Source organism: Kogia breviceps, chromosome 11 (genome assembly GCF_026419965.1).
Source record: "Kogia breviceps isolate mKogBre1 chromosome 11, mKogBre1 haplotype 1, whole genome shotgun sequence".
Taxonomy (NCBI): domain Eukaryota; kingdom Metazoa; phylum Chordata; class Mammalia; order Artiodactyla; family Physeteridae; genus Kogia; species Kogia breviceps.
Window position 1 is genome coordinate 65,524,585 of NC_081320.1, and position 17,643 is coordinate 65,542,227.

Genomic DNA, 17,643 nt, shown 5'->3' on the forward strand with positions numbered 1-17,643 from the left:
CCAGGCTTCCAGGGCCGAGCCGTGTTGTGCAGCTCAGCTCATGAGCTCTGCAGAAAACGAGGCGCTCTGAGGGGTGGTCCAGAGAACCACTGGTGCTCAGGGCCCTGGACAAGCTCCTCCTCTCCCTGGCCACAGGCCCCTCATGGTGTCCTCCAGCCCTGGGAAAACGTGTCCCCCTCGAGGCCTCACATCCCTAGGGGCGAGGCCCCTAAAGCCCAAAGTTCTGAGAAGGGCTGAGTGGAGTATCAGACTGAGTGGAGTGGGAATTGGTGATGGGGCGGAGGGCCTTTTGGGGCACCTGTCTGTGCCCTCTCTGTATAGCACAGCCTTTGCTGAAGCAGCCAAGGGTCTCTGCCACTTACCTCTTCTTGAACAAGGAGAGATGGGGTGCGGTGATGGGGGGCCCCAACGGCGAGGCCTCCACGTGCTGATCTCCACCGGGCCACCTCGTGGGCCCCAAGTGTAATGGCGGATCAGGGGGCCACTGTGTATTGGATCTGCCCCCCATGGAGGAGAGAGGGGTGCAGGTCTGGCCGCAGCACTGTGGCAGGGACACCTTGCTCCCACCGTCAAAGAAGATGAAGGACACAGGCCGCTGCTCGGGCTCTATCTTCTTGCTTTCCAGCTGATACTTGTCCAGGAGGAAGGGGCTGTGAGAGGCCATCGGGGCCAGTGGCTGGAAGATGTTCGACATGGTACTGAAGGAGTGCTGGGGGGTGGACTGGGGTGTCTCCGGCAAGAGGCTCTCCTCGGGGCAGATGGGACTGAGCTGGAAGTCCTCCCCGTCCATGGGGATGTAGGGTGCCAGGGTCTCCAGGTCCAGCTCATTGAAGTCCGTCTGAGGAGACACAGACCACAGGCGAAGCAGCTCAGCAGCTGGCGCCACCTCAGGGGTACTGTTCCATCTTAGCCCCTCGCCCTCCCCACCCCACCCCTGCCAGAGGCCTTCCTCCCGCGCGGCCTGACAGTGCTAAGGCCTTCAGGGCCCAGGAGAAGAAAACTCCGACGTGTCCGCAAGGTCTCCCAGCAGCTTTCTGTGCATTTTCTCCCTTGGTCAGCCTGTGCTGTGCCACAAGTCCCCAGTCATTTGAGTCTCCACTCAGGCATCCTTCCACCCACCCCCCTGGTGCCACCACCCCCATCCAGCCCAAAATGCTCTCCTGTCTCCCAGCCCGAACCCTGCCTTCACTCCCACATGCTGGGCAGGCGCCACCTCTTCCAGGAAGCCATCCCTGCCCACTCCAGTGAGCATGATGGCTCCCAGGGGGCCAAGGGCAGCTTTGTCTTCATCACCTCACACGCACCCAGTGTGTATCGGTGGACTGCTCAGAGAGTAACCATGGCCCAGTGCTACCTCTGGGACCTTCATTCTGATCAACAAGGACTCAGACACGGACCCCCAGGTTCCCACGACCATGAATTCTCCCAAGCAGACGCAGAAAAATAAATGTTTCAGTGCTCACTGGGAGGATGCAGCTGATTACAACCCCCAGAAATGGTTAAAGAGCAGAAGCAGTGATAACCAAATACTAAGTAACAAATCTTGTTGGAGCTCAGAGAAGAAAGTGCAGGGTAGAAATAGGGAGAGTTTTGCAGAACAAAGATACAAACGGAGGAGGCAAGGCAGAAATCTGGATGAATAACCCAGACTAAGACAAATGGGGATGAATGATTTTCCTTTTAGTTTTGTGACCCACACACCCATCCACCCACACCCTAGCCTGTTTACACAGGTTTTACAAGACGTTTGGCCTTATGTAATAAGTTTCTGAAAAGTTACATGTAAATGAAAATTTGTCAGATGTCATTTTAAAATGCATTTAAAGTAACTTATTTTAAAAGAATCCTACAATGGAAATGTTTGTAAAGGGACTAATTGTTCCCTATGCTTACAAAAGTCGTATACATCTGGGTATGCTTTTTAAATGCACGGATCCTTAAAGGAAGGTTCAGTTGTAGTTTTCATTTTCATGAGCATTTAGAAATATCCAAGTTAGTAGGACATAAATACAGCGAGAGTTTAAAAGTAGAAGAGCTGGATTTGACACGGGTAAAGCAGAGGGCAGAAGTGAGAGAAGCAGACGACCACAGGCTCCGTTTCCCTGCACCCTCACCCAGTTAAGGGACGGTGGCCTTGGCCAAGCATTCCCACCAGTCTTTGCAACAAAGGGCTGAGGCTGCAAGAAGAGACTGCAGCCTTCACCACCAGCAGCCGGTAGGCCTGGCCCGCCACTCCAGTCTTCCCCACGGCACCTACCTGTGTGCTGCACTGGTCTTTCGCCTCTGTATCCATGGCAAAGAGCTTTTCGATTGCTTCAATCTTCAGATCATCATCCAGAGATGTGTAATAGTCTCCAGGGCTGCTGGGCTGGGGGCCAGGAAGGAAGGCGACCAAGTCAAGGCTACGGCACTGGTTTCCCCAGAAGTCCAAGGTGGAAGGAGAAATACATTTCTGGACCCACAGATTCAACTCTATTCCACGGAATAAGAATTTGTAAAGAAGCCACTCCCGAGGAGCTGGGTGAACCTCTCTGAGTTCAGTCTCTTCATCATAAAATGAGGCCGTCCTGAACAGCAAACAGGATAGAGGCATGGCTGGCCGGGCTCTGCAAACTGTGTGGCTCTGTGCCCCCAGCAGGAGGGTTACTGCCCTGCATGGGGACTGAACTCGGGGCTCACAGCTGTGTGCCCCTCGGCCCCTGTCTTCAAGGGCCTTATCACATAGATGGGGGTGGATGGGTACTGACAGCAAGAGCACAGCTCTAATGCGTGGCAAGTAAGTATCACAGCCCCCCTGGGGGCTCCAGTATAACCCAAGTAGGAGGAGGGGAGGACTTGAGTCTGGCCTGTCCACTCAGCCATCCAGCAGCAGCCAGAGGAGGAGCCCGCCCTCTCCATGGCCTCAACCCAAGGGGGCGCTCACCGTGGAGCAGCTACTGCTGCTGCTGCTGGCGGCGCTGGGGGTGGTGCTCCCCGGAGCGGCTGCCTGGGGCACGGTGAAGGCGGGCAGGCTCCCGGCCTCAGTGTGGGCGCCATGGCTCCTCGGCTCCCCGGCCCACTGCTGGCTTGGCGGCAGGATGGCCTTGCCATAGGCTGCGGACTCCTCAAAGTTCTGGCTCCCTGTGGAGACAAGGGCCTGGCTTGGTTCGCACCCCCAACTGCTGAGCTCACCCCAGGGCAGAGGAAGCACGAAGGATGCACAAGTGACCCTAAAAGGGCCTGAAGCGTGCCCGGCCCCCCGTGTGCTGAGGCTGCGCTGGGACAAAGGGGCCTTCAACTGGGGCTGGGGTTCAATGTACAGACCTCCTTTAATGGGAACACCCTCCTGGAGCCTTTAATTTTCAGAGACTAAAGGTATTAGGAGCCACTCTTCCCCGAAGGGCAATCCAGAACGTAGAAGAGGAGGTTATGAAAACTGGGCAATCTGCCTCGTTACTGCCATGAAACTGGGAAGCTGCCTGACTCCTTGTCCCAGGGCTGCTCTCTGTGATTCTCTGAGATCACCGTACCCCGGTGGCCTCTCACAACACACCTAACGGGGCTGAGCCAGGCCAGAGCAAGCACAGGGAGGTGCAGCTGTTCCTTGAGCGGCCACAGCAAGGCTGGGGGGTGACCGTGGGTTGCGACATGGGGAAGAAGGGGCTTCCCGCGTTCAGAGCACGGGGCGAGAGCTGAAAACTCCACTGGGGCCACCAGGACTCGCATCCCTGTGGGACAGGCAAACGTTTAAAGAAGTGCATTCGAGGGCTTACTCCTGGGCCTGAATCTTTTCTCCATCCACGTTTCTGGAAGGATTTCTCCCAACATTATTTCAACCTAGCAGGCCTCTGCCTAAACAAGCAATCTGTCCTTCAAGGCGCAGGTGGAGGTCTACCCACCCTGTGGAAAGATACCCCGTGGCCTCGGAGCAGATCCCTCGCTGCCCCACTCTCTCGTCTCAGGCTCCCCCCGTCCCCACAGTGGAGAATCTAACCTGAGCACCCCACCCCCACCCCCGCTCAGCGCTTTACGAGGTCAGAAATAGGACGGTCTTATGCTGCGGTGAGTGCACGTGCCCAGCACAGGGTCTGGCCACCAACGGATGATCAGCAAGACTCGGGGGAGGCACACGGCAGCTCTGCTGAAGGAAAAGCTGTGGCCAGGGAGGCCTCCCCCCACCCCAAGAGGGTTCGACCGGCCCTGGCTCAGCTAAGAAGCACCCACCGAAATCCAGAGAAATGATGGCATCTCCTGCGGTGGGTGCGAGTTGGGCCAGCTCCTCGGGCTCCTCCTTCAGCTTGGTGAACAGGAAGTTGCTCTTCTCAGACCCAGCCACCTTGCCACTGTTGTCAAATATGCTGTTCATGGCCATCAGGTGCGGCTTGAACGGGGACTCCGTCTGGTCCATGGAGAACACCACGTCGTTCTTCTCAATCTCACTGGTGGGACAAGAGCGAGCTTCAGACCGTCCACATTTTCCAGCAAAACCCTTTTACTCTCCAGACACATGGAAGTCCTGATAGCTAAGCCTCTCAGACAAAAACATGGGTATGGACATTGTGCTGGCATTCCGTAAAGAACCGTGCCCTGGAAGTTTGGAGTCGTGGAGCTAGCGACGTGGCGAGCACCCGCTGAGTATGTATCTGTCTTGGATGCTGTGTTAATATCGTACGTGGGCTGCGTGGTATGCATGAGGCTTGAAGGCTTTTGCTTTTGTTGCACCCCAGCAATGACTTTCTCTAGCTTTCTTCCCAGGTGCTACCGAGCAAAGGTGTTACATCTTCTCCCAAACAGTAACCGTGGTTCTCTTCCCTTGGTTCCCATTCAGAAAGCACTTAAGTGATGACTCTGTTCTAGCTGCCTCCCCACGTGGGTCAGAGGCATGACAGATGACAAAGGGGGAAGGGGCAGAAAAAGCCTGTAAAGGGGAAATCCCAGTGTTCCACTGTTCCAGGACGCCCACTGAGAAAGAGCTCGCCGACGTGGTGCCGGGTTCTGAAAAGCTCGGCATTCCTGGGCTGTGTCCTCAGTCTCAGGAGCAACCTGCACCCCAGCCTGCGGCCCCCCCACGCTCACCTCAGGACGTAGTTCACACACATGATGCACTGGGGCTGCAGGTTGCGAGGGTTGTAGATGACCGTCCCCTGCGTCTCCAGCCACACGTAGCCCCCGTGCTTTGCAAGCATCCGGTACTGGCCACTCACCACCTGACCCTTGGTGCACACTAGGGGAGGAGAAATGGGGCCTGAGGTCAGGAGGTGGAGGGAGACCCCATGGGGAGGGCAGCATGCAGGGGAAAGATGGGGGAGAATGAGCTGGATGGGAGCTTAGAGCATCTCGCTCAACTCTTCGTGTTAAACATGAGGAAAGTAACCAGAGAGGTTAACTGACTTCCCTAGGCTGGCTGTGAGGGAGTGGCCATCGCCAAGCCCTTGACACGTTGGCTCACCCCTGGCTCAGCTGGGAGCAGAAACCAAGAGCAGCACCTGCCCTTCCTCCCCCCCCCCACCCCAAGGTCAACGAGAGGAAGCCTCTCCATGGGGTGCCCTCTGGATCCAAATTGGCACACAGAGAACGGGCGAGCCTCCTCTGCCTCACACTACAGGCAGCGGGGTACTTCCAAGCAGCGTGGAGAACGCCTGCCCTCGGGCAGCCACTGGGAGCAGGCCCACCATCAGTACTCTGCTTGTGAATAAAAGCAGTTTAAAGAAACCCCCAGATATCCTCAATTGTTCCAGGTCACCTGTCAGACCTGCCGCCTTTGGGGCCACGGCAAGTTTGTGACCCACAGCAAAGGCAGCAGCAAGCCCCCCGCCAGCCTCTACACACAGCCTCGTCAAAGCCCTGGTAAGTCCTCCCAGCTGCCCAGCTAGGCTGCCTGCGTGTGACTTCTTTCCTCTTCCAGAATGTTCTAAATGTTCATTTAACATTTGTTTTACTCTATAAAAACATCGAGGAAAGGGCCCTGCATCCCAGATTGTCCTCTTCCCCAGTCCAGAATGCTCTATAAGCTCTCATTAAAAAAAGAATCAAGTCCCTTTAAATGAAAGTTTACTATTGTTAGGATTTCTGATAGCTTTCTGAACTGCCCATTTACTTTCTTGGGAATTCATTCTTCTGAATCCCAGTCTCAGAAACCCCCAAATCACAGAGAAAGAAGCATGCTGGCAGGATTAGGAAATCTTGGTTTCGGTTTTCCTCATCTGCAAAGTGGGGTATTGATAATAATAACAGTAATGATAATTATTATTAGTACCCAGTGTCCCATGGCTGTTTGTACTGAGGACCAAATCTGCCTGCCTGGTTTATCAGGTACAAAAATGGGGCTGAATGTCACTGACAAATGCTGTATAGGAAAAGCCCCTCTGCTCCAAAGTTACTAACATGTACAGTGCCCAGGCCCTGTCACGTCTACAGGACACGTCTGTAGATAATGTCACAAGGCGCCCTGTGGGAGAGCATGCAGACTCTCTGTAAACGTCGCAAACCTCCCCACTTTTCTGTGTAGGCTAGGGAATCACTCCCCATTCACCACACCGTGTGGTTGAGGAATGCAGCTCGGTTCGTACTAACCATGCTTGTAATCCTTCACATTTATGTTTTTCTTGGCACATTTCCTCCTGTTCAGAAATTAACAAGCACCTCCAAGCTACAGGAAGCACTGTCACCGTATTACACATAACTTACATGTGTATCGTGCTTTGCAGGGTTCAAAACCATCTCGCAAGATAAATTCATTTCTGCAAAGGAATTGGAACGGTGCCTGGCACATAAAGCATCCACAGCATTAGTGTTAGCATCACCTCGTTCACTGTACAGTGACACCACGAGGTATCTATTATTATTCCTGTTTTCCATCTGAAGAAACTGAGGCTTAGAGTGAAATTTGCTGAAAGCCCCCCCCCGCCATGGAAACAGTAGACAGGCTACTGGTCCAAATTAAAGGGTCCTAAGTTTTTTTTGCTTTTGTTTGCATTTTTAAAAAGTCATCTTTGGTGAGGTTTAATTTACCTTCAATAAAAAAATGCACCCATTTTAAGCACAGATCAATGAGTTTTGCCGACTGTATAGACCCTTGTAACAGTCACCACAATCAAAGGTATAGAACTTTCCATCATCCAACCTCCCAAACTTCTTATACCTCTTGACAGTCAATCCCCATTGCCACCCCTGGTCCCAGGCACCGATCTGTTTTCTGTCGCTATACATAGAAATGATCTCTCCATTCACACGTAAGTGGGATCATACAGGGGCTCTTTTGTGTCTGCCTTCTTTTCACTCAGCATGTTTCCCAGAGCCCTCATGTTGTTGTAGGTATTCCTGGTTTGCTTTTCATTGCTAAGTAATATTCCACTGCATGGAGATACCACAACTAATTTATCCATTCACCTGTCAATGGATGTTTGCATTGTTTTCAGTTTTTGGTTATAATGAATAAAGGTGCTACAAACATTTGTGTACAAATCTTTGTATGGACATACAGTATGAGTGCAGCTAGGGGTGCAATGGCTGGGTCATAGGGTAAGTCCATGTTTCCTTTATAAGATACGGCCACGTTATTTTCCAAAGTGGTCATATCATCATTGTCTAATCTTTTTAATAAAATCCTGTGCTGTAGGGAAGACAGATCCCATCTTTTTTTAACATGAGGGAACTAAGGCCAGAGGGACTGTGACCTGCTTTACATCACACAGGACAACAGTCTGGGTTACTCGACAGCCTGTGGCCCGCAGTACAGTGCCCTCCTACTACATGCCCCCGGGCGACACTTCACAAGGAAGACTGAATTGGTGGTTGCTGCTGTCCTAAACCATCATGGACCCTTTGGCCAAAGAAATAACTCTGTCCTCCCTCATCTCCCTTTATCTACCCCATTGAGGCTCCCATGCCCGAGAGACATGATTCTTGCACAATTTCAAGTGCCTGGAGTTAACTTATTCATTAACTTATTAACTTATTCTTAATGCAGACAAGATTCAGGGATCTTATTCTTTTTGATTAAACAGTGCAGTGAGCAAAGGTTTTTAACTGCATTTCTAGCGATTGCAGGCGAGGGCCTGCTCTGTCAGTAGAATATAATTACGCCAGCTTTCTAATCATCTGCTCATTAATGCCAGCCTTGGTGAGGGGCCTGCTACTTGGTAGATAGGCTTTTTATGGCCTTTAATCTTGTTTTCCTAAGAGCACATAATGTCCTCACACAACAAAGAGAAACCAACCCCCCTTCCCCCAAACCCTTACCTTCTGAGGGTAACAATGTATAAATTACTAATCCATTTGGAAATGATGCCTTTCAATTATTTAAATTTGGTTTGAGGTCTGAGCTTCCCCAGTAATTTCAACAGTAAACTTTCACAGGCTAAGACACACATACGTGCATAAATTCGGGATGCTGGTGTGTAAACATGGATGAGCCTCAAGCCTGGGCTTCCAGTTATTCCACAGTATGAGTGTGGGTCTGTGGTGCAACTTTATCTGCATAAACCCAACAAGAAAGACAGAGTCAGAGGGACAGAGAGAGAGAGAGAGAGAGAGAGAGAGATTGAGAAAGACTGAGAGAGAAAAAAAAGAGAGGGAAAGAGAAACAAATAGATGCTTCTGTTTAGCTGGCATTCACCCAATTTCCACCCCATGCAGATCTCCCTTTGCTGGATTCAGGCTGGCTGAGTAGAGGCCTCTGAGCTCAGAGCTGCTTTACTTGGCTCCATCAGGAGAAGAAGGGAACCTGTGATTCCCTTTGGGTTGTGAATTACCTTTAAGTGTGCCTAAATGCTTAAAACCACAGATTCAATAAACCTGCACCATATTTCCCCTGGATTCAGCAGAAAACTAAGATGACAATTTTTTACCCCGGCTCTTTTTTAAGGATCAAAGATTTTCTAAGAGAAGGGGGAAAAAAATCATTTTCATAGGCCTAGTGAGAAGCCATCATTTTTGTTCTCTTTGACAGTTGTTTCCTCTACTTTCCCACCCCAGAAGGGAAAGTACAATACTGTCCTGCAAGAATTTCCAGAAACTTTTGCTATTGTCCTCTACTTTGACTCACCCTTGGCTGAGAAGGAAGGCTAGGCTTTTCTCCAGTTTTACATCTAAAGGAGGGAAGCCCCAGAAAGCCAGGCACTGGGAATCAGTGGGTAAGCTGGGCCAGAGCCAGGTCCCTGAGTCCCAGTACCAGGATGACTTTGGGAGCTGAAACCACCACGGGCCAGAAAAGCATGGGGAATCCCGGAGTGGAGGCTGGAGGCACATCCTACAGTTTCAAAGCTGGGGCAGGCTAGAGCTGGGCCACATCCTTGGGCACACAAAAGTACCTCCACCTCCCTCCCGCATCCCTGGGTCCCTGAATGGGGAAGCTGGATTGTTTGGTTTTTTTTGCTGGAGAACACAATGAGAAACTTCTTTGAGATATCATTCGGGGCCCTGTTGCACTGTTGGATCAAACCCAAAAGCCATGAGGACGAAGCAAAGAAACCATTTAGAAAGAGAAGATCTCATTCCTTAAGAGAATATTAACTGTGCTTCTATACAGCTTATGGCCTGCTGATCTGAACTTCAGGTGTCCTAACCTTGAGATAGATGGATGGATGTAGGAACAACGGACAAATAACTGCACTTCCATTTTCTTCATTGCCACTCCAAGGCCACAGCTACTCCTTGGAGTCCAAGACGAAAAGGGCCACTGGGACTCTTCTCAGACTTATACCCATTTTAAATCCTTCTGTAATCCTCTCAGCACCCCGATCTGCACTGGGGGCACTTATTTTGAAGCATTCTTTCCCAAATATGTTTTTTTTGCCCTTGGGTGTGTCATTCATTTAGTGCCTGTACTGTACCAAACACTATGCTAGATACTGAGGCAGAAGGTATGAACCACCATGCTCCCACGGAGCCCAAAGCCCTCCTTCTTCCACAGAAATGAGATCCCTTAGGGCAGGGATCAGTCCTATCAATTTCTATTTCCCCCAGTAGGCCAGGTATAGGGTTATAGACCCATAGTCCTTGCATGTTGATGGGCTGTATGGATTCAAGAAAATTGTCTTGGATCACCTGCAAATGGGAAGCCTTAATTGGGAACACGGTCAACTGAAATGCACTAGAACTGCCCCGTCCAATATGGTAGCCACGAGCCAAGTGTGGCTACTTAAATTTAATTAAAACTAAACTTGAAAAATTCAGTTCCTCAGGTGCACTAGACATACAGCGTAGGTCACATATGGACTATGCAGATGAAGAACATTTTCATTGTAGAAAGTTCTACTGGGCAGCCCTGTTCTAGAATCCTTTCAAGCTGCAAGGCACAATTTCCACACGCCATTACGGGGTTGCCTGGACAGCCTTCCCCAACTGAGTTATCTTGATTCAGCAAGCAAGCTCTTGGAAAACCAGGGCCCACCTCAACACGTCTATTAGGTTGGTATTGTGCAATCTCTACCTCTGTTTAGACCAATGCTCCCCCATCCTTCAAGGTCCAACTCAAGCGCCCTGTCTTCTCTTTTCCTGAACTCTCCCAGCCCTCTTCTTTGAATGGATGTACATGTTTCTATAGCGCATAACCCAAGTTGATTACATGCTGTCTTGTATTACACTCTACGGGGCTGTTCCATAAGGTTAAGCAGACTGTTCATTGCATAAGTGTGCTCAGTGAGGTGGTAAGTAGGGACTGAGATTCAGCCCACCTTCCACTCTCCAGGCTGTATGCCTTGGTGTGTTTGTGTGTCCCCTACCAAAAGTGCCCTTTTCCTAATTTGCATGAGCATGTCATACAGGATGGTGGCAGCCTTGGTTCTCTAACCATCCTGAGGGCATGAGTCTTGTCTGCCACACAAGATGATAGCTCTGTGAAGGAAGCGACTGGATCTTCTCCCTTCTCACCAGTCACACCCCACTCAAGGCCAGATTCCACAGACATATAGGGCACTCCTGGAACTTACAGTTCTGGTGACTTTTGGTCATGTTCTCTGAGTCCAGTGCATGGTAGAACTCGTAGGCTGAGCGGCCAAGCAGCTCTTCAGGGTGGTAACCAACCAGTTCTGTGATTCTAAATTTTTTTTAAAAAGCAAGGGGGAAGAGAAAGACCCTATGAATATGAGCAGAGGCTCAAGAACCTATATGTAGAAGGTAATTCAAATGCACACATTCAATAAAACACACTCCAAACGTTCTGGTCGTACCATTCATCCAAGCGAAAAAAAAAATAACAACAAACATGGTGGTCAACCTGCAACCATGGGTCTACCGAACCTCCACTCTTCCTGCCCTTCCTGGATTGTGTCTGGGGAGGAAGGAAAAGCACCTGTTCAGGGGCCCCCTACCGCCCACCTCCAAATAGACACATGTGCCTTGCTCCAGTGACCACTGGAAGGGGCTCTCATGCCCCCTACCCACAGTTTTTGCAGACAAGGGAGCAGAGATGCAGAGAGGGTAGACAATTTGCTTGATGTCTACACAAGTGTCCAGGACAGAGCACGAACGAAAACAGGAACATCCTGACTATTCCAGCTTATTCTAGTAGAGGGCGATATAAATGAGAAGTGAAAATCATGTGGTCCCAAGTTGGGAAAAGCATGGAGGCAGCCTTTGCATGCATGTTAACCATGGATTGAGGAGGGACCCAGGCAGGTAGAGCCCTGTCTGTGCTTAAACCTTCTCCCCTCGGGTCCTGCCTGGTGACCTCAGATACCTCCTAGACATCAGGTTTGCCTTCATGGGTTCTCCTACTTGTTCTTCCTATCTCAAGGAAAGGAGGGAGGGCAGGAGGTGCCGAGAGGAACAGATACAAAATCATAGTCCTAGAAATGTGCCTCTTCGTTACACTCTGATAAATAGGCAGCTTCCGTGTAAGATGTCTGCCTTAGATGGGAAGTGGGCAGAGAAAAGGCAAATGTGGAGAACCGTGAAGAATCACTTAACTCTCTTAGGGCCCTCTGCTCTCTGCTGGAATCATTAAAATAAACAAAGCCCTGCCCAAGAACCACCAGATTAAGTGCTTTCCCACATCATACCTAAACATTATTTCTCATCATCTTTGTTCTCTCACATTTTTTCTAACGGGCTCACTGTCTTGTTTGCTTAGCCTATCACGAGCGAGAAGTGATGCTATATCCTCATCATTACAAGCTCTGTTTTGGAATACATGACTCCGGGGGCACAGCCCTGTCACCTGTCCACGCTAGAGAGGAACAGTGTGGAGAGGAAAGCAGAAGCCGTGGCTCCTTGGTCTCCTGTCTCTACTCCTCTCTCCCGTTCCATACGGGCTTTGCACAGATCAGACAAAATCACCCTAAAATATTATTTCCATCCTGTCACCCCTCTACAAAAGCATCTCCAGCTTACCTAGGACCAACCACATCCAGAGTAAATGAACTCCACCTAACTTCTAAGCCCCCAGGGTCTTGTCTCCATCTTCCAAGCAGTCTGATTCGCAGCTGATCGGCGGCATGGCGGGTCCCCCCTCCCTCGTAGACCCCTCTCCTCGCAATTCCCACCGCTGGCAAACCCATGCTTGCCGCAGAGCCTTGAGGCCTTCTCTTCTCCGAGCCCTGACGATGACAGGGCCAGCTCAAGGTCTCGCCTTGTCCCTGGAGCTTTCTCCAGGTTCCCCTTCTCATTGAGTCCTAACAGGCAAACACAGTGTCACAAGGAGTTATGTATGCTTCTCTCCACATCCTAGGCTGCCAACCCCTGAGCTCAGGGACCACATTCTCCTTTGCCCTCCGCTACAACGGGTGCTCAGTAAATGCTAGAGTAGTCGACCAATGGACTGATAGTCTTTGGGGGCCTAAGGTACAATCAGAGCCCTGTCTAGCCCAGCACTGCTAAGGAACCTGGGCACTAATGGTACACTTTTCTTCCTAGAGCATGGTCACCTGTCTCGGTGCATGATGGTTCATACACACAGCCTTCAGCGCAGCCCTCATGATGTTCAATCCGCCCTTTCTCCATTCCATAAGGTGTGTCTGGTGTTGAAGTGGGCAGAGAAGAGGCAAATTCTCTGCCTAGGTGAGACTTGGGGGTTAAAGCCTTTGTCAAACAACGGGCAACACAACAGAGCTGAGAAGCTTAGGTCTCAGTTGATTTAGCCCAGCGGAGATTTCTCCAGTGAGATTACAGCAGCTCACCTGCACCAGCCAGTTGGTCTCAGACCAGGAGGATCTGTCCACTCACTTGGCCCTGAGCAGAGAGGTCTCTCAACTCATCAGCAACAGACATGTTCCTCGGTGGCCTACCTCCAGGGCTGGCATTCATGGCACCTTAGCCAAGGTGGAGATTCGGGGAGAACAAGGAGACGGCCGCACACTGCTGGCCCTTCCTTTCCTACACCCACGTAGCTTTTCTGATGGGTCCCATGCCTTTCAGCCTTAGCCTGGGAATCAGAATTGCACCGGTGGGCTGTGCTGACAATGGGCTGGCCACTTACAGGCTCACCAATGTTCCAGATAAACTACTTCTGTTCCTGAACTAGGTCTAGAGTTTCCTAGAGACCCTCAAAAATGAGGCTGTTCTGGGAAAGCTCTGACTCTACTCCGTGAAGAGATTACACTTTCTTTCAAGATTAGAATCTTTTAAAATGCTCAAAGTAAATGTTTATTATAATCAGCCTCAAATAAAATATTTCTTAATCTAATTAATGTACCATCCATTGAGAGGCACACAATGGGCATGTTTTGGAAGTAGACAAACAAACCTCGATTTCAGAATTGCCAGCTCTCTTCCCAGTAGCAGCCTTCATTTATCTTGTCAACTAAAATAAATATTTAACGTCTCCTCCTTCATGCCTTTAAACAGACGACTATAAAAACTGGGAAATACACATACCCCAAACACAATTGAAGAACATTCGACTGGTCAGACTTCACAAAACCAGGAAACCCCAACTCAAAGCTAATGGTCGTTGCCCTCAATCTGCAGGCATAAAGACGCCAGCGGGGAGGCTAACGAACCCGGTTTGTTTATAGGGTTGGCCTCCACGGCACACAAGGGCCCTCCCTGCTCATTTCCCTCTGTCCCAGGGAAGCCTCCGGAGCTGGGCTGTGATAACACCATTTCATCTGCTCTCTTCACCAGGGGCAGGGGAACTTTTTTTTCTTTCTAATTAAGGGGCCCTGACTCTCTGGAGAAAAAACAAATCAGTTTGGGGTCACCCATAAGTTTCAAAAGTCAACTCAGTAGTGCTGTTCTCTTTGTAAAGCGGAAGAAAATATAAAAGGCCTTAATTCAGCAGACTTCAGAAATGAGAAGCACAGAGGTCCCTGTTTAATAATAAAGTAGGAAAAGAACCAGATCAAGGATGAGGTGAGGGGAGAAATGTAGACACTGACAGGCAGCCCCAGGAGGCGGAGGCAGAGGAAGAAAGAAAAAAAGAAACTAGAGGGGCTTCCCTGGTGGCGCAGTGGTTGAGAGTCCGCCTGCCGATGCGGGGGACGCGGGTTCGTGCCCCGGTCCGAGAAGATCCCACATGCCGCGGAGCAGCTGGGCCCGTGAGCCATGGCCGCCGAGCCTGCGCGTCCGGAGCCTGTGCTCCGCAACGGGAGGGGCCGCAACAGTGAGAGGCCCGCGTACCGCAAAAAAAGAAAGAAACTAGAGAATGTAAGAGGAAAAAAAGGTGGTTAAACTCTGAAGTTACTGTCGCCCCAAGGAAATATGTGGGTCAGACAGCTGGGCCCTGGATTTCGGAGTCAGGTCTGCCTCACAATGTAAAATGACAGTCACTGCTCGTCCATTGCTCTTTACCCTTAAAAATGTTGCGAGGCCCTTTTCAACATGGACTGCCTGTGGCTGAGCGCTAGGAAGAAATGGACTCTCCGGCTGGGCTGCAGTGTCAGTGCCGTATGGCCTCCTAGGCAGAAGGAATGCAGCGCAGCCCTCAGCCGGCTCCATCACGCGCCCGCCCACGAGGGACAAGGCAGCAAGCTCCCTACTTCACACGCCAAGCTTGGAGTCAGACAAGGTCTGGCTGCAGTTTTTACCCCTGTTCCCTACGAGTACAGGATTCACTCAGTAAACTAATCATGGATGGCTAGAGAGCATTTAAACTATTTGAGAGGATAAAAGTTTTAAGTACTTCATAACCACCTATTTGTTTTCCAAAGGATGCATTTGCTAATAAAACCATCCTTTTATTAAGGTCTGCTTTCTTTCCTTCCTGCCTTCTGGCAATGCCCTCTCCTAGGCAACACCCGACTCACCTCATTTTGGTTTCTGTATGTGCTTTTAGCTTTGAAACTGCATTTCCCCAATAGTATCCAAACTATTCACTAACACAGATTTCAATGACACTTGTTTTAATATATTTCTATCCAGATTTTCTTGGCTTTAAACAACAATACTTTTGCCTTGTGTTTTCCTCCAGTAGTACATGGTTAAGTGAATATCTGTACAACCAGCTCCATAGTTAATGGATAATGAATTTCCATCCTATCAGTGTTATGTGTTACAGTTGAGGTGAATTTATTCATAGTATACATAGGAGGGTAGCCCTGGCTCAATCCTGGACTGACCCTGAGTGCCACCAAATGCCACAGCCGCCTTTCATTATCTTGAAACCCACAAGCAGGAAGGGGAAATTTGCCTTGAATTGTAGCAGGAGAGAAGCAGATCATGCAGAGGAATAATTTTTGAATTGTGAGGTCTGTTACACTTTGAAATAAATTCCAAAGAGGATTTGTAGAGCTGCCTCTTCCAAGGAGCATTTCAAGCAGATTAGACAGGATGATATACAAGCATTTCTCGTAAATATGTTCAAACTTTCTTAGAGCTGATTTCAGAGCATGGTCGTTTGGAGGAGACACAGATGCACAAGGAGAGCATTTAAAGTTTCTTCTAACTCAGGGATTTAAAGAAATACACTATACCATCTTACATAAGATAAAGAAAGACTACTGCGTATGTCTGCAAAAATATTTAGAGTACACTAAATATGAAACTAAAAATGACATGTAATATATCAGTCTGAAAGACCACTTTGAATTAAAGATGCAACCTATCGTCTAAAAAAAAGTAAAATAATTTGTTCAATGTATCTCAGTACACAATGAAACTATATAATCTTTTACTATTAATTTGCCCGAAGTCAGTCTATTTTCTTCTCAGACTTTAATACTATTGCTTTTCAGGTGTTTTGATGTGTGTGTGTTTTACAACTCATGGCTCTCTATAATTTTATTGACAGCCTCTTTACAATCCTCAACTATCTCCTCACTTTTATCATCACCACTAATACCAACTTCTTCATATGGAAAGAATTCATCACAGATTTGATCCACAGAATTTGAAATGCAGGCATCTTATCAAACTGTAACTCCTGATATTATTACATCCTACGCTGCCTTAACCCAATGACAAAACAGGGTTGCCCTCAAATTCAGGGTTGCCCTCAAATTCTTTATCTGTAAAAATTACAGGACCCTCTTTGTTAATTTGAAAATTTTACTGTTATGATAACTTTTCCCCCAGTGATATTTCTCTCATCCACATAATTTGCTTTTATAATTTATTCCTAACATACAGGAAAGACTCATAAAACACACAAAATCACAGTGGGATTATATGCATTATAGATTTGCCCCACTCTCCTTGATGGCTTGGCTTCTTTCACAGTTATTCTCTTTTTCCACTAGATGGCGCTTCCACGTGAATTTAAGAACCACCCCCATTTTTTTTTTAATTTTAATTTTTAATTATTTTTTGGCTGCATTGGGTCTTCGTTGCTGCGTGCGGGCTTTCTCTAGTTGCGATGAGCGGGGGCTACTCTTTGTTGTGGTGGGCGGGCTTCTCATTGCGGTGGCTTCTCTTGTGTAGCATGGGCTCTATGTGCACAGGCTTCAGCAGTTGCAGCACGCGGGCTCAGTGGTTGCACCACACGGGCCCTAGATCGCACGGGCTTCAGTAGTTGCGGTGCATGGGCTCAGTAGTTGCGGTGCACAGACTCAGTAGTTGTGGCTCACAGGCTCTAGAGTGCAGGCTCAGTAGTTGTGGCGCATGGGCCTGGTTGCTCTGCAGCATGTGGGATCTTCCCGGACCAGGGATCGAACCTGTGTCCCCTGCATTGGTAGGCCGATTCTTAACCACTGTGCCACCAGGGAAGTCCCAGAACCACCCCCATTTTAAAGTTAAACTACTTGAGAACAGTTTTTGTTTTCCTTTTGGGTGAATGGTTCATTAAGTTGCTCATGTCTCAAACTCCAAACTCTTGGAGATCAGGAATCATCTCTTTTCTTCTTTGATATAATTAGTCTCTGGCACTGGGTTAGATATATAGCAGATGCTCAATAAATAACAGTTCATTAATTGGCTGCTCATTTTAGGAGACAGAGTATAACACCTCTATTTGAATCGTAAATGGAGACAAGATCATCCATTACACTGATAATCAGGATATTCTTCTTTAAACCTGCTACTCAACTTTACTCCCCCTATCTAAAGCAATTGCCTGTATATATATACATAAGTGTGACTGACATATAAATTGTTATAGAATTCACTTCCAACAATATTTGCTGTTTCAGATCATTAATACAGGACTTGACATGGTCCTCTGACCCTTTGTTAAGAGGAGCAGGATGAATGCATTTTGAATCATCTGCATTCCTTTATTCAACTTCAGATGTTTCAGAATAAGTTGTTTCAGGTTCAGTTGATTTTGGAAACCTGAGACTTACACACAAG

General features: G+C 48.9%; 1 protein-coding gene across 3 annotated transcripts in view; it reads right to left on the bottom strand.

Moving 5' to 3' along the window:
- Positions 1 to 17,643, bottom strand: part of EPAS1 (endothelial PAS domain protein 1) — an 88,850-nt gene that overhangs the window by 5,460 nt on the left and 65,747 nt on the right. For all 3 annotated transcript variants that reach the window (XM_059078351.2, XM_067007650.1, XM_067007651.1), the window contains 6 exons: positions 10,911 to 11,017; positions 5,056 to 5,203; positions 4,204 to 4,418; positions 2,924 to 3,120; positions 2,258 to 2,368; positions 363 to 838 (listed from right to left, as the gene is read on the bottom strand). In XM_059078351.2, the coding sequence (XP_058934334.1) occupies positions 363 to 838; positions 2,258 to 2,368; positions 2,924 to 3,120; positions 4,204 to 4,418; positions 5,056 to 5,203; positions 10,911 to 11,017 (1,254 nt within the window). The remainder of the gene's footprint in view (positions 1 to 362; positions 839 to 2,257; positions 2,369 to 2,923; positions 3,121 to 4,203; positions 4,419 to 5,055; positions 5,204 to 10,910; positions 11,018 to 17,643) is intronic.